Source organism: Lipotes vexillifer, unplaced genomic scaffold (assembly GCF_000442215.2).
Source record: "Lipotes vexillifer unplaced genomic scaffold, Lipotes_vexillifer_v1.1 scaffold7, whole genome shotgun sequence".
NCBI classification, from domain to species: domain Eukaryota; kingdom Metazoa; phylum Chordata; class Mammalia; order Artiodactyla; family Lipotidae; genus Lipotes; species Lipotes vexillifer.
In genome coordinates this window covers 5,817,635-5,832,650 of record NW_006792683.1, presented here as the reverse complement: position 1 = coordinate 5,832,650, position 15,016 = coordinate 5,817,635, and the positions used below count along the sequence as shown (strand labels likewise).

At 41.3% G+C, this 15,016-nt stretch overlaps 1 protein-coding gene across 3 annotated transcripts in view; it reads right to left on the bottom strand.

Moving 5' to 3' along the window:
- Positions 1-2,784: 2,784 nt before the first annotated feature.
- GDI2 (GDP dissociation inhibitor 2) overlaps positions 2,785-15,016 on the bottom strand; it is a 50,729-nt gene continuing 38,497 nt past the window's right edge. For 2 of the 3 annotated variants that reach the window (XM_007465822.1, XM_007465823.1), the window contains 5 exons: positions 7,500-7,599; positions 5,721-5,892; positions 4,067-4,211; positions 3,828-3,882; positions 2,788-3,739 (listed from right to left, as the gene is read on the bottom strand). In XM_007465822.1, coding sequence (XP_007465884.1) covers positions 3,593-3,739; positions 3,828-3,882; positions 4,067-4,211; positions 5,721-5,892; positions 7,500-7,599 — 619 coding nt within the window. In that variant the 3' untranslated portion in view covers positions 2,788-3,592. Of the gene's footprint in view, positions 3,740-3,827; positions 3,883-4,066; positions 4,212-5,720; positions 5,893-7,499; positions 7,600-15,016 lie in introns of all 3 variants that reach the window. The other variant, XM_007465821.1, reaches the window with a different exon arrangement.

Genomic DNA, 15,016 nt, shown 5'->3' with positions numbered 1-15,016 from the left:
TTTATTTAGGGGTGCTGCTGGTTTGGCATAAATGGGACTTTCTCAAGTATCATTAATGAAATAACTAACCTCCGTTCTATATGAGTGTTTTCGCCTGCAGTCCATCTGCTGCCAGGACAGAAGACAATGTAGCCTACATGCATAGACATTTTCGCCAGTAGGTAGCATCCTGTTTATGGAATAGTTCTTGGTTATTTTATTTTAAAGACGAAATTATCAATTTTGTATTTATCCAGGTGATTTAACTGCAGCTTACCTAGACATCGGTGATGCCAAGAACAAATTAGTATTTTCCCTTTTCTTTGAAAACCTTTGATTTATATGAGAAGACTGTTCTGTGTATCTCAGTGTTCTACAACTTGGGGGAACATTTTCAATCATGTTTTACACGTTGCCAGAATGTCTGACTTTGTTGTCTGACTTTGTTCACAGCAGCACTGTAGTTTTCCATTAGTTTGGGGCTACAGTGTTCAATATTACTGTTTTAAATTATTCTCATTTTGAGCAGAATAGCTTCAAAGCTATTAATTTAAATTAATGATAAAAATAAGAATTTTACAAGTGTACTCAGTTGTAGCAAAAATAAGTCTTTCAACCAGTAGCTTTGTTTTTGCACGTTAAGGTCAGAAATGCACATGTAATGCATGTTGTAGTGTGTTTTAAAGGTTTTACCACCTGTGTAAAAGCTAAACTCTTCAATGGTTTTATCTGCTGTTAGTCATGCTACACTACATCAACATTTTTTCCCTAAATGGTACAAATTTATAAACTGTCATTTTCACTTACTCAGTTTTCGTAAACAGCGTACTACAAAAATCAACCCTCTGAGCAAGAAATAATCATTTATTTATATTAGAAATCATTTCTACAACAATCTTTAAAACTCAATGCCAAGCAAAAACATTGGTAAGATACATAGTACCTATTTGGAACAAAGGTTTTTGTACCTAATTTGTTTCACTTTAATAAAGACAACTAAAAATCGTTCAACTGCTTCTGCAATGATTTTTATAGCAAATATTAAATTTGTAAGAGAATGTTTTACAGCACTTTAAACTTTTTAGGCCATTTAGCAGAATAAGTAGCTTCCAAAAGAATCCTACCACTTACCTCACTTTGGCCTCCATCTGTCAAGCCTCATCCCCGCAGGCCTGCCCGGTGCTTTCCCCTCCCTCGTGCGGTGCTGAGCAGCAGGCTCCAGCAAGAGGACACTTCACAACTCTCCAATCGGCCCTTCCAGGGGGTCATGTCAGCCTGCACAGGAACTTCCCTCAAAAGCCATTTATCTGCCTTTATACTCCTCCTACAGAACCGAAAGTGTTCCTTTCCCCTCGGTATGTTCTTAGGAGGAGGAAGAATGACTGAGTTTTAATTATTCTTACCCTAGCTCTTGCTTAGAGACCCACTCAGCTGAGTTTTACCCCAGGGATAAGAATCTAATAGGACCATAACTGTATTTGGTACACTGAATTAATCTGAAATTACTACGGAAAAGGAATAACATTTACAGCGCACCTGCCGGCCGTGCTCCTCCCCTGAAGAGCCTTCCAGCACCCACGAGGCCGCCCGTTCTGTAACTGAAGGTTTAGCCAGGCCACAGAGGAGCAGGCGCCTCCAGACTGAGCGTCTGCAGAGACTCTACCCTCATCACCTTTGTGCCCCGTTGGCCTGGCACAGAAATGTTAGTTGTTCCAATAAATATGCCAAATGCAGAATATGAAGACATCCTGGTGCTTCCTTCGTACTACTAACCCAGCTTGTGCCACCACCTGCGTTAATCGTTCACAATGTGAAATATCGCAGGAAAAGAGGGGAAAGGCCTGCTGGAATTTTAGATAATCTTAGGAAAAGGAAGCAGTTGTTTTCAGCCGGGGTGATCTGGGGTTGTCACGCCAGAGAGGTGCATACAATGTGCAGGACAGCCCACCTACAACAAAAAATTCTTCAGCCAAAAATGGATAGTATGAGATTGAGAAAGCTAAAGTAATCACTTGGATAATCGAAGTTAGTATTACTCTAAATCCTTTAACAGATCGCCTACCTTAGTCTATGTCCTTCAGACTCAACTTTAAAAGAGAATACAGTGTCCTCGATGTAAATGACAACACAAACAGTGAGGCTTGTAACAATCAAGGGGAAAGGAGGTACCACTAAAAACTATGTCTGTCTACAATCTGAACTAAATGAAAATACCGGGACTTCCCTCGTGGCACAGTGCTTAAGAATCCACCTGCCAATGCAGGGGACACGGGTTCGATCCCTGGTCCGGGAAGATCCCACATGCCACAGAGCAACTAAGCCCGTGTGCCACAATTACTGAGCCCACGTGCCACCACTACTGAAGCCCGCGCGCCTAGAGTCCGTGCTCCGCAACAAGAAGCCCAGACACCACAACGAAGAGTAGCCCCCGCTCACCACAGCTAGAGAAAGCCCGTGAACAGCAAGGAAGACCCAACACAGCCAAAAATACAATTCATTAACTTATTAAATAAATAAATATATTAACGCACCCATTCCACCGGATGTTACTTACTCTCCGAGGGGAACGAATCTTTGTTCTAAGGATATCTAAGAGAGTCTAATAATTATATTGTACCAAGAAGTCAGTCGGGGTCTACTCACAGTGAAGCCAGATGGCAGCACTCCACCATCCATTAGCATCTTCAGCACTCTTCCCCAGCATCCGTTTTCAGCTCTAGTGAAGGAAATGAGCAGCTGTGTCAAGGCCAGTACAATACTTAAGAGCTCTGAATTGTCAGGACACAAAAGACCAACAAGAGGGAGCTGGTTTCCAGAGTTTGGCTTTATTTTGCAGTACAGAAATCATTTGGAGCCATTGTGAGACAGACATCATTGAAGCAGAGGCTCTGTCAAATCAATACTGCATTGCAGCAGCTTGGTCCATCGAAGAAGCCACACCTGGGATACAAAAGAAGCTTCTACGTTTACCTGCTTTATGATAGTTTCTTTCCCCTCTGCTCTCATCAAATGTATTAGATTCAAACACCGCACACAGGCTTCCTCCAAAATGACTCTCCAAGTCTGGAGTTTGGTTAGAATTGGAGGCCCACATAAACCCAGCTTGTGGCTATGCTGCCTGGGCACTGTTCTAACACCTGATGTAAATGTAAAGGGGTGGGGAGGAGTGAGGGATGCTGTCCCCAACGATGGAACATTCGATTCCGTATCTCCTTAACGTCAAGAGGACAGATGGCACGCAAACTGTACTGACGCAGCTCTTGAGCAGCAGAAGCTCATAACTGCAAAGGCTACACTGATTAAAAGATACAAATACTGTATCAAGTTCTCTGTATCAGTATCACAATGTTTTAAAACTGATCCTTCACTAGAAAAAACAAGCCAGTACTGGTTAAATTGAACAGAATGTGGGAACCTGCCAATTCTGAAGAGCCACTCCATGAAAACAAGTTAATACATGAAATTAGACAGGGGAAGAATATTTACTGGTACAGTGCTCTGCAATCTCTCAGCTTTGATTACAAAGCAGGCCCTTACAATATTGATTTCATACAATATGCATCATTTGCCAAATTTTAAGTTTGTCCTAATTAGATGATAACATGTACTGCTGTTAGTCTTCCCCATAGATGTCATTTTTCTGGCGCTTCATTTCCTCAAAGTCAAACTCGGATGCCATCATCCTCTTATAGATGACCTTAATGTCATCACAGGTTGTCTCAAAGTGAGTTGTCGCATCGTATGTACGGGATATAAAGATCTGGAAATGAAAGTCACAAAGACTTAAGACTATTTAGTGATGTCTCCCAATAAAGCCTAGTAATTACCCTTTTCAGACTGCCACTCACCTGGCTTTCTGTTCCCAAATCTTTTGGTACAAGGAGGTCACTGATGCTTACGAATCTGGAGGGGAAAAAGAATTAAGTAAGCAGGGAAGGTGACACGCCCACTCACTGCTCTGCCTGAAATTCAAAACCCAGGCTGGTAAGAGATGATGGCTGCTCTCACTGTTCTCATGGGGTTCTGTTCACCATGGAGCCAAAGGCAATCCTGGGTTTGAGCTGCTATAAATGAACGCATCACTTACTTCTGCTCAATTGGTTCCAAGAGCTCCAGAGCCGGTCTGATTTCTTTCTCGGGCTCCTTGGTCTCCACAGTTGTGCTGGCGATGGCAATGTACTTGCCCTGTGCAGCCACATTGTGTGCAGAGGAGATCATGCAGACATAGATATCTGCAAGCAAGCAAAGCCACCTCACTGCCAGCGTCTTTAAACCTTGGGCCTGTGTGTGCACTCAGTTTCACCCACACTTCACTGAGGTGTGAGTTAAAATTACTTGAAACAGACTGGATATTGTCTATATGGAGACAAACAAGGTCATACATAAAATATACAAATATTCAGCAACTCTTAGCCTACTGGAGATGAAGGATTTATGTGGCAGTGAACAGTGGACGGGGAGATGACATTCTCTACCCAGATGTCACAGCTCACTGTGGAAACCTGTCTTCCTCTCTGAAGCCTGCATTTAGAAAGGTTTTGAATAGCTAAGATAGGATTTATTTAACTACTGATTTCTCATTTTTTAAGCAATATAAAATTGCAAACACAATAAGCTATTCTTGAGTTGGCATAAGCTCATAATAATTCCATAGATTCTACTTGTCTGTATACTACTAATTAACTACATAATTTCCAATATAAGAGATAATTACTGGGTTCCCTTTACTCTTTTTACACTCTCCCTGACCCTGAGATCTACTTGGCAACCCTTGAAAGATTACTTTCGTCTGTGTCTCTTAGTTCTCATAATAATCTTCTGTGATTTCGTTTCTTACATGGAAAAAAAAATTAAAAGCTTTAGGGCTTCTAAGTGAAAGGAAGATGGGAAAAGCTAGTGGATGAAAGAAAACTGGTTAAAGCAAACAGATTAGGAATTACGATTTCAGAGCTAAGTCCTGATCTTTCTTTTTAAATTTATTTATGTCTGCGTTGGGGCTTCGTTGCTGCACGTGGGCTTTCTCTATTTGTGGCGAGCAGGGGCTACTCTTCGTTGCAGTTCACAGGCTTCTCATTGTGGTGGCTTCTCTCATTGCAGAGCACAGGCTCTAGGTGCGTGGGCTTCAGTAGTTGCGGAGCATAGGCTCAGCAGTTGCGGCTCACGGGCTCTAGAGTGCAGACTCAGTAATTGTGGCGCATGGGCTTAGTTGCTCCGTGGCATGTGGGATCTTCCCAGACCAGGGATCAAACCCGTGTCCCCCGCATTGGCAGGCGGATTGTTAACCACTGCGCCACCAGGGAAGTCCTGCTAAGTCCTGATCTCAATCAGAGAAATCAAAGTTGTTTTCTAGCACACTGCTAAAATCAAATACAAGTGCTAAGTTGACAAATCATGACACAAAAGCAGTGCTGTCATCAGCTCAAAGTAACAGTGAAATCAGGTCAACTAATAAGCATAAACCTCCACAAGGCACACAATGTTCAAACCAGGCAAGACTGCCTGCTTATCCAGTCCAGCCTCTCAGTTCTACAGAAGAAATGGAGGCCCAAAGAGGGGGGTACAAGTCCAAGGCGGGGCTCCTAGGCAAACGTTTCCATTGCAAAGTGATGACTTAGGATCTCTATGAGCTAAAAGGGATACATCACATTTGATTTTCCATATGTAAACTAAAGTCTCTTCACTATAATAGAGCAGATAAAATTTGGAATTTCTACACACATCTGCTTATCTTCAAAACTGACCTGACTTCCGATTGACTTGGTTCTGTGGAATAATGATCTGGCAGGAGTTGGCATCATTGGTGTTCTTGATGGGGTGGCTGAGGACACAGATGACTCTGATCACCTGGCCCACTTTTTCGACTCGATCTTTCACGTAGCTGGGATCACAGATGAGCTGCTTACAGCGAGCAATCTGTAATAAAACATTAAAGACTTTCTAATGGGTATAATGATGCCATCGTTCTTGAACATCGCCTGTTATCTTCAAGTTAACTGTAGATAATTAGTGAATTATAGAATACTATTAAAACTAGCTTTGCTGACAATCCCTATAAATTCTCCTGGAGCAAATCTATAAATTCTAAATCTTACTGAAATATTAGGAAAAGTGTGTTGCATGGTTTTCAGACACATAAGTTTTAAAACTGGGCAGAAGAGGGTTAAAATCCTGGCTCTACCCAACCTCAAAGAGGTTGTTGTTAGGATTAAATGAAACAGTGTATTTAAGGAATGTCATTATATGTAAATGGACCCAGTGAAAAGTAAATGGTCTATAAATAGTTCTTTCTAATATTAGAAACAGACCATAATCTCTCTCCTTTTAAGACTATACTTACTAAGTAAAATTTAAGTTGCAAGATAAATTATGTATTATTATATTATAGTCTTCCTCTTTATATCAAAGCCCTGAAATGTCCTAAGAGGAAGCAGTTGCCTGAAGCAAAGAAAAATGGAATGAATAAAAAGAACTTTGAGATATCAGATTAAGACGTTTATCCCTATTCCTAAACATCTATATGTGTATACTGGAAGCACAAGAGAGTTACAAAAGACCTACAACAATAAGGGTCAGATGGCCAGATAGTGAGTATAGATTATATGGTCTGAACCCATAGAATACCATCAGAAATCCCCAAATATATATATTTTTTTTTTTTTTTTTTTTTTGCGGTACGCGAGGCGGAGCACAGCCTCCGGATGCTGAGGCCCAGCGGTCACGGCTCACGGGCCCAACCGCTCCGCGGCATGTGGGATCTTCCCAGACCGGGGCACGAACCCGTGTCCCCTGCATCGGCAGTCGGACCCTCAACCACTACGCCACCAGGGAAGCCCCCAAAATATTTTTTTAAACATAGTTTTTCAGTTTCTTTTTTGAACGGTTCCATTTGTAAAAGTTGATGGTTCATGAAATATGGTCTGGCTTGCAGACCAACAGCACTGGCACCATCTGAGAGCTTGCAAGAAAATGCAGACCCACCACAGACCTACTGAATGAGAAACGGGTACTCTGACAAAATTAACAATTTACATTCAATTCAAATTTGAGAAACACTGCTCAAAACTCCACCCGGCCAGTTCCTTGGCTAAACCCAAAATAAAATAATGTTAATCGTAATGATTAACATTACTAATATTTAATAATTTAATAATAATAAATTAAATAATAAAATAGCATTGGCCAAGCCCCAATTCAACCAGTAAGTTACAAGTGGTACATATAAAGCTAAATTTCAACGCAAATTTGGGAGACAGACACCAACCCACACTACATATATAATACTTACCATTTAGAGCTCATTCATAATTTCTGTTTTAGTCTTAAGCAACAATCAACACAACAGAAAATATTAAACATTATCTATAATTAGTTTTCAGTCATTATGAATACCAAGTTACCATAATGAAAACATACATGGTGTAAAATCTAGGATCGATGTCCATAATAAATTTAGTACTTATTAAGCAATAAAGTTTTCTTTACAAGAATATAATATTTCTTAAATTGTAAAAGCCACTTACCTCTCCTTCAGATTTTACACCAATCACTTTTCCATTTTGCATAATGATTTCTTCAATTGGTTTATTCAGCATGTAGGTACCTCCATAAATAGCACTTAGCCTAGCAAAGTATTTAAACTACAATTAGTAATTATAATTGTAATTATAATCAATCAGTATTTTATAATTATTTCAGCTACTAAAGTCTCCTTTCTTAGATTTTAATGAGTTACGGGAAACATGTATTTGTTCAGTTTCCTTCCAGAAGGCATTAGTTTAAGTCATAAAAGCATCAGTTCTAAAACAGTCAAAACCATGTATTGATGTCTCACATTCGTAGTTATGAATATCAAGTGCAAACAAACCACACTGACCAGTAATGGAAGAACAGCTTGTAAGTCTAATCCTCCTGCATATTAACAATTAAGACTCTGAACAACCAAAAATCTATCAGAAAGCACACTGGACAGTGAGTAAAAGCAGGCAGAAACTAGACAAGAGACTTGAAGGAAGCAATTGGATGAGATCTTCATGTGGTTTGTATGGCTCTTCCCCTGACAGAATGACCTGCCCAGTCCTTGTAACATGGGACAGCTAGAACAGAAGCAAAAAACCTGCAGTCTTACTGATTTAACGTGCCATAAGATAGAGTTTGGGGCTGTATGAGGAGCTAAAAATTGTGGGAGAAAGTCTTCCAAACTGGGGAGCAACCAAATTATAAAATCTCTTCAAATCCTTAACTAACTCCAGAAATGCTTGTACACAGGAGAGAGACTCCAAGGAACCCAGGAAAAAGCAAAAGCTAAAAGGAAAAAAGACTTGAGGAGAAACTACAGCTACAGGCCTTAAGGACAAATAAGTTTGAAACTGCCATATTAGAGGAACGTGGTACATACCTTGGGCTTTCCAATGAAACCCCAGAGGACCACACCTCATGAAGGATTCAGCCAAAGACAAAACACCCCCCACCTACAAAGTATAAAATCAAGTCTCCAAAAGTTCAAGGTGAACGGCCAATAGTTTAACTGCCAACTCAAAACTAAAATCAACACTCATCACAGAAAGAATCCAGCATCTCTACAATATACCAATCAGTTATGTCCAATATACAATCAAAAATTACTGGACACGTGGAAAAAAAGAAAATGGAAAAAAGTAAAGAGGAAGAGCGATCAAAACAAACAGATGCCCAGATTACTGACGCTAAAATACGCAAGGAGTTAAATACAGCTACTACGAAAATGTACAAGGACAAACATCCTTGTTCAAAGATCTATGTTCAAGAACGTTATAGGAGAGAAGTCAAGAGGGTAATGTGGGAAGGTACGGAGTTAGCATCTCCCCAGAACTAGGGCAGCGGCCAGGTGCTGGTGGGGGACTCTGATCCCCAAGGAGACAGGAGGAACTCCATAATGAACGAGTAGGATGTAAGGGGACCGAGGCGGGAGGAGAAGTGGAGGCCAGACAAGATCAGCCCCTGAGGCTGGGGAGATCAGGAGACGCAGGAGGGAGGGAGTCTCCAGGAAGAGCGGGAGAGCAGTGGAGGCCGACTGCCCCACCTGCTCAGGCACAGGGAGCTCCCAAGCCGGTTCCCACACCTCCAAAGCACCATCCAGGCCACATGTGTCCTGGGGGGCACAGAAAGGAGGCCGAGGGGAGTACCTGAGAGGCAAGCGGGAGGGGCCCTCCAGAGGAGTGTGGGTGAGGAGCAGAGGGTTACTGTCACCCCGTGCACTCAGGCACAGGGAGCCGGCTGAGCTCCCAGGTGAGGTCCCCTGCCCTCTGAGACCAGGGGTGGGGGGCACGCCTGTGTCCCTTCTGTTCCTTCAGCCTAATCCCCACGCCTCACAGCCCCAGGGCCTTTTCCGGCACTGTGGGTCCTGAGCATTGGCCCCACCAACCACCCAAACTTCACCCTTGCTTAGACCTTTTCCGGCCCTGTGGGTCCTGAGCATTGGCCCCACCAACCACCCAAACCTCACCCTTGCTTAGGCCCCGCTCTCCACAGCCAAGGACCTTCCCCCAACCCCTCGTTTTTTTTTTTTCCTTTTCCCTCCTCCTCTTTTTATTATTGTGGTACTGATGTACCTTCTTTTCCCTCCTCCTCTTTTTTATTATTGTGGTACTGATGTACCTTCAGGTTGTTGATTCATCTATATTTTTATTTTTACATTCTTTATAATACATCTGTTAGTTTCCTAGTCTAATTTTACTTTTTACTTTGTTATTTTTTTTTTGGCACCCCACGTGGCTTGCAGGATCTTGATTCATGAGCCTGGGGTCGGGTGGAAGCTCCTGTGGTGGGAGCTGTGAGTCAGAACCACTGGACTAAGAGACCCTCAGGCCCCAGGGAATATTCACTGGAGTGAGGTCGCACAGAGTTCCTCATCTCAGCACCAAGACCCAGCTCAACCCAATAGCCTTCAAAGTCCAGTGTTGGAAGCCTCTGGCCAAACAACTAGTAAAACAGGAACACAATCCCACTCATTAAAAAAAAAAAACTACAGCTACAGGCCTTAAGGACAAATAAGTTTGAAACTGCCATATTAGAGGAACTTGGTACATACCTTGGGTTTTCCAATGAAACCCCAGAGGACCACACCTCATGAAGGATTCAGCCAAAGACAAAAGAACCCCCACCTACAAAGTATAAAATCAAGTCTCCAAAAGTTCAAGGTGAACGGCCAATAGTTTAACTGCCAACTCAAAACTAAAATCAATACTCATCACAGAAAGAATCCAGCATCTCTACAATATACCAATCAGTTATGTCCAATATACAATCAAAAATTACTGGACATGTGGAAAAAAAGAAAATGGAGAAAAGTAAAGAAGAAGAGCGATCAAAACAAACAGATGCCCAGATTACTGACGCTAAAATACGCAAGGAGTTAAATACAGCTACTACGAAAATGTACAAGGACAAACATCCTTGTTCAAAGATCTATGTTCAAGAACGTGATAGGAGAGAAGTCAAGAGGGCAATGTGGGAAGGTACGGAGTTAGCATCTCCCCAGAACTAGGGCAGCGGCCGGGAGCTGGTGGGGGACTCTGATCCCCAAGGAGACAGGAGGAACTCCATAACGAACGAGTAGGATGTAAGGGGACCGAGGCGGGAGGAGAAGTGGAGTCCAGACAAGATCAGCCCCTGAGGCTGGGGAGATCAGGAGACGCAGGAGGGAGGGAGTCTCCAGGAAGAGCGGGAGAGCAGTGGAGGCCGACTGCCCCACCTGCTCAGGCACAGGGAGCTCCCAAGCCGGTTCCCACACCTCCAAAGCACCATCCAGGCCACATGTGTCCTGGGGGGCACAGAAAGGAGGCCGAGGGGAGTACCTGAGAGGCAAGCGGGAGGGGCCCTCCAGAGGAGTGTGGGTGAGGAGCAGAGGGTTACTGTCACCCCGTGCACTCAGGCACAGGGAGCCTGCTGAGCTCCCAGGTGAGGTCCCCTGCCCTCTGAGACCAGGGGTGGGGGGCACGCCTGTGTCCCTTCTGTTCCTTCAGCCTAATCCCCACCCCTCACAGCCCTCAGGGCCTTTTCCGGCCCTGTGGGTCCTGAGCATTGGCCCCACCAACCACCCAAACCTCACCCTTGCTTAGGCCCCGCTCTCCACAGCCAAGGACCTTCCCCCCACCCCTCGTTTTTTTTTTTTCCCTTTTCCCTCCTCCTCTTTTTTATTATTGTGGTACTGATGTACCTTCAGGTTGTTGATTCATCTATATTTTTATTTTTACATTCTTTATAATACATCTGTTAGTTTCCTAGTCTAATTTTACTTTTTACTTTGTTATTTTTTTTTTGGCACCCCACGTGGCTTGCAGGATCTTGATTCATGAGCCTGGGGTCGGGTGGAAGCTCCTGTGGTGGGAGCTGTGAGTCAGAACCACTGGACTAAGAGACCCTCAGGCCCCAGGGATATTCACTGGAGTGAGGTTGCACAGAGTTCCTCATCTCAGCACCAAGACCCAGCTCAACCCAATAGCCTTCAAAGTCCAGTGTTGGAAGCCTCTGGCCAAACAACTAGTAAAACAGGAACACAATCCCACTCATTAAAAAAAAAAAGGGAGATGGCAAAAACATGTCACAGATGAAGAAGCAAGGTTAAAAACCTACAAGACCAAATAAATAAAGAGGAAATAGGCAATCTACCTGAAAAGAATTCAGAGTAACGATAGTAAAGATGATCCAGAATCTCGGAAATCAAATGGAAGCACGGATTGAGAAAATACAAGAAATGTTTAACAGAGATCTAGAAGAACTAAAGAACAAACTAACAGAGACGAACAACACAGTAACTGAAATGAAAAATACACTAGAAGGAATCAATAACAATAACTGAGGCAGAAGAACGAATAAGTGAGCTGGAAGACAGTGGTGGAAATAACTGCTGAGGAGCAGAATAAAGAAAAAAGAAAAGAATTGAGGACAATCTCAGAGGCCTCTGGGACAACACTAAAAGCACCAACATTCGAATTATAGGGGTCCCAGAAGAAGAAGAGAAAACAAAGGGTCTGAGAATATATTTGAAGAGATTATAGTGGAAAACTTCCCTAACACGGGAAAGGACATAGTCATTCAAGTCCAGGAAGCACAGAGAGTCCCATACAAGATAAACCCTCCGAAAAACATACCAAGACACATATTAATCAAACAAACAAAAATTAAATTCAAAGAAAAAATATTAAAAGCAGCAAGGGAAAAACAAAAAATAACATACAAAGGGATCCATCCCAATAAGGTTATCAGCTGATTTTTCAGCAGAAACTCTGCAGGCCAGAAGGGAGTGGCAGGATATACTTAAAGAGATGAAAGAGAAAAACCTACAACCAAGATTACTCTACCCAGCAAGGATCTCATTTAGATTTGATAGAGAAGTCAAAAGCTTTTCAGACTAGCAAAAGCTAAGAGAATTCAGCACCACCATACCAGCTTTACAACAAATGCTAAAGGAACTTCTCTAAGCGGGAAAAAAAAGAGAAGAAAAAGATCCACAGAAAGAAACCCAAAACAATTAAGAAAATGGTAATAGGAACATACATATCAATAATAACCTTGAATGTAAATGGATTAAATGCCCCAACCAAAAGACACAGACTGGCTGAATGGATACAAAAACAAGACCCATATATATGCTGTCTATAAGAGACCCACTTCAGACCTAGGGATACATACAGACTGAAAGCGAAGGGATGGAAAAAGATATTCCACGCAAATGGAAATCAAAAGAAAACTGGAGTAGCAATGCTCGGTATCAGATAAAGTAGACTTTAAAATAAACACTGTTACAGGAGATAAGGAGGGACACTACATAATGATCAAAGGATCAATCCAAGAAGAAGATATAACAATTATAAATGTTTATGCACCCAACATAGGAGCACCTCAATACATAAGGCAAATACTAACAACCATGAAAGGAGAAATCGACAGTAACACGACAGGAGGGGACTTTAACAACCCACTTACAAATGGACAGATCATCAAAATGAAAATAAATAAGGAAACACAAGCTTTAAATAACACAACAGACCAGACAGACTTAATTGATATTTATAGAACATTCCATCCAAAAGTGGCAGCATACACTTTCTTCTCAAGTGCACATGGAACATTCTCCAGGACAGATCACACCTTGGGTCACAAATCAAGCCACAGGAAATTTAAGAAAACTGAAATCGTATCAAGCATCTTTTCTGACCACAATGCTACTGGAAATCAATTACAGGAAAAAAAAAATGTAAAAAACACAAATACATGGAGGCTAAACAGTGCACTACTAAATAACCAAGAGATCACTGAAGAAATCAAAGAAGAAATAAAAAGACACACAGAAATGAATGACAACGAAAACACGATGACCCAAAACCCATGGGACGCAGCAAAGCAGTTCTAAGAGGGAAGTTTATAGCAATTCAATCTCACCTCAAGAAACAAGAAGAATCTCAACAATCTAACCCTACACTTAAAACGACTAGAGAAAGAAGAACAAAGAAAACCCAAAGTCAGTAGAAGGAAAGAAATCATAAAGATCGGAGCAGAAATAAATGAAATAGAGACGAAGAAAACAATAGCAAATATCAATAAAACTAAAAGCTGGTTCTTTGAGAGGATAAACAAGATTGATAAACCCTTAGCCAGACTCATCAAGAAAAAGAGGGAGAAGATGCAAATCAATGAAATTAGAAATGAAAAAGGAGAAATCACACAACTGACACGGCAGAAATACGAAGGATTATAAGAGACTACTACAAACAACTATATGCCAATAAAATGGACAACCGCGAAGAAATGGACAAATTCTTGGAAAGGTACAGTTTTCCAAGACTGAACCAGGAAGAATTAGAAAATATAAACAGACCTATCACAAGAAATGAAATTGAAACCATAATTAAAAATCTTCCAACAAACAAAAGTCCAAGACCAGATGGATTCACAGGTGGATTCTATCAATCATTTAGAGAAGAGCTAACACCGATCCTTCTCAAACTCTTCCAAAAAACTGCAGATGGAGAAACACTCCCAAATTCATTCTACAAAGCCACCATCACCCTAATATCAAAACCAGAAAAAGATATCACAAAATTATAGACTAACATCACTGATGAACATAGATGCAAAAATCCTCAACAAAATACCAGCAAACAGAATCCAACAGCACATTAAAAGGATCATACACCATGATAAAGTGGGATTTATCCCAGGGATGCAAGGATTCTTCAATATACACAAATTAATCAAGGTGATACACAACATTAACAAATTAAGGAATAAAAACCATATGATCATCTCAATAGATGCAGAAAAAGCTTTTGACAAAATTCAACACCCATTTATGATCAAAAACTCTTGAGAAAATGGGCATAGAGGGAACCTACTTCAACATAATAAAGGCCATATATGACAAACCCTCAGCAAGCATCATACTCAATGGAGGAAAACAAAGCATTTCCACTAGGATCAGGAACATGACAAGGTTGTCCACTCTTGCCACTCCTATTCAACATAGCTTTGGAAGTCCAAGCCACAGCAATCAGAGAAGAAAAAGAAACAAAAGGAATACAAATTGGAAAAGAAGAAGTAAAACTGTCACTATTTGCCAATGACATGATACTATACATAGAAAATCCTAAAGATGCCAGCAGAAAACTATTAGAACTAATCAATGAATTTGGTAAGGTTGCAGGATACAAAATTAATGCACAGAAATCTCGGGCATTCCTATACACCAACAACAAAAAATCAGAAAGAGAAATTAAGGAAACACTCCCACTTACCACTGCAACAAAAAGAATAAAATACCTAGGAATAAACCTGCCTAAGGAGGCAAAAGACTTGTACTCAGAAAACTATAAAACACTGATAAAAGAAATCAAAGATAACACAAACAGATAGAGAAACATACCATGCTATGGACTGGAACAATCAATATTGTGAAAATGACTATACTACCCAAAGCAATCTACAGTTTCAATGCAATCCTTATCAAACTACCAATGGCATTCTTCACAGAATTAAAACAAAAAATCTTACAATTCATATG